The 1865-nt window shown below is 44.3% G+C and overlaps 1 protein-coding gene across 1 annotated transcript; it reads left to right on the plus strand.

The window, feature by feature from the left end:
- Positions 1 to 304: 304 nt before the first annotated feature.
- Positions 305 to 1579, plus strand: LOC118736413 (zinc carboxypeptidase A 1-like). Its single transcript, XM_036466506.1, has one exon. It carries the CDS (start codon positions 305 to 307, stop codon positions 1577 to 1579), a length of 1275 nt encoding a protein of 424 aa, XP_036322399.1.
- The last annotated feature ends 286 nt before the right edge of the window (positions 1580 to 1865 follow it).

A 1865-nucleotide genomic window follows, 5' to 3' on the forward strand; every position in this document is an offset into this window, starting at 1 on the left:
ATAAAAAAATACACGTAGAAATTCTAATTCAATTAAGATTATCTTGTTGGTTAAAATTTACTCTTCCACTTAAAGGCCATTTTTGCCTCCATCCGCCCGCACGGAATCGGTGCTACTGCTATATACTATTTTTATGTTACACTAAATAAAATTTCAAAGACATTTTCCCACCATAAATTCATACTTAGGCAGTCCGAGTTCTAGCAAAAAAACTAGATTTCTGCCAGCGTTACTATCGGCCATTTGCTTATAAATAACACTACTTTGTCCGTGGCGAATACATTCGCTAATGCGATCTGTCGGAATGTCGTTGAAATACAGTTTAATTTTCGCACTCTGCCTGGCGGCAGTGGCCCTAAGCAATACCGAACGTGCGCGCTATGATAACTATCGCGTGTATAGGGTGACCGCATCCAATCTTCAAGAATTGGCGTTCTTAAAGGAAATGGAGGACAGCAGTGACGCATTGATCTTCTTGGAAGGCGTTCACTCCGTTGACAAGGATATCGATGTTGTTGTGGCACCTCACAAAGTACCCGACTTCCTGAAAGCTTTGATTGACCACAATATCGATTACGTATTGCTTGAACAGAATTTGCAATCACGACTCGAAGATGATGACGATACAGAGATTCGTGGACGTGCTGGCGCTTATGGCTGGGAAGAGTACCAAACGCTTACCGACACATACACTTGGTTGCGGTCGTTGACCAGTTCATATCCAGGCGTTGTGAGGCTCATCGAAGGTGGCAAAACTTATGAGAAGCGTTCGATTTTGGGTGTGAAAATCTCCTATAATAACGGTGCAGAGAAAAAGCCTGGCATCTTCTTAGAAGCTGGCATTCATGCACGTGAATGGATTGCACCAGCTACCGCGACCTACATCATTAATCAGCTGCTGACATCAGAAGATGCTGCCATTAAGGATTTGTTTCAAAATTACGATTGGTACATATTCCCGCACGCCAATCCCGATGGATATGTCTACACGCACACTACCGATCGTTTGTGGCGTAAAACACGTCAGCCCCATGGTACCTGCTATGGCGCGGATCCAAATCGCAACTGGGACTTTCACTGGAATACAGTGGGCGCTAGCAGCAACCCCTGCTCTGATACGTATGCTGGTCCGTCTGCATTTTCTGAATTGGAAGCAAAATCGTTGTCAAACTACATTCAAACGCTGGAGGGAAAAATTGACGTATACATATCTTTCCATTCCTACTCTCAGTATGTGCTTTATCCCTATGGTCACACCCAAGAACTGCCTGCTAATGTCAATGACTACAAGCGTGTATTCAATGTTACAGTGGCTGCTATCGCAGAGCGCTATGGTACCAAATACACTGGTGGCAATATTTACGATGCCATTTATCCGGCTGCGGGCGCTAGTGTGGACTGGGTCTATGGTAACGTGGGTACTCGCATGTCCTTCTGCCTGGAATTACGGCCAGGCCCAAATTCTATTCTAACTGGTTTCAGACTGCCAGCCGCTCAGATTATTCCTACAGGCGAGGAAACTCTGGATGGTGTGGTCGCTTTGGTTAATGAAGTTAAGGCTTTGGGTTACTTTGTTTAAAATGACGAATTTACTTCAGTATTGAATAAACAAAAAAAAAAAACATTTGAATATATGTAGCGTTTTCTTTGAGTTCCGTGAGGAGAAGCGAGGGAAAAGGCGAACTGTGCGAGGACTGGGCGTTGATAAGGCTTCTCTAGCTTCTCCTAAGGACTTCAGGCCTATCACTTTGACTTGCATATAAGAAACGAGATTACTCAGGACTCAGTTGGTAGATACCGCCCTACACAAATTAGTAAAGATTTTGCAGTAGGGGCCTTCTTCGACATCGAAGGGCCTTCAGCAA

The sequence above is a fragment of the Rhagoletis pomonella genome, unplaced genomic scaffold (genome assembly GCF_013731165.1).
Source record: "Rhagoletis pomonella isolate Grant_MI unplaced genomic scaffold, Rhpom_1.0 Rhpom_scaffold_00003, whole genome shotgun sequence".
Taxonomy (NCBI): domain Eukaryota; kingdom Metazoa; phylum Arthropoda; class Insecta; order Diptera; family Tephritidae; genus Rhagoletis; species Rhagoletis pomonella.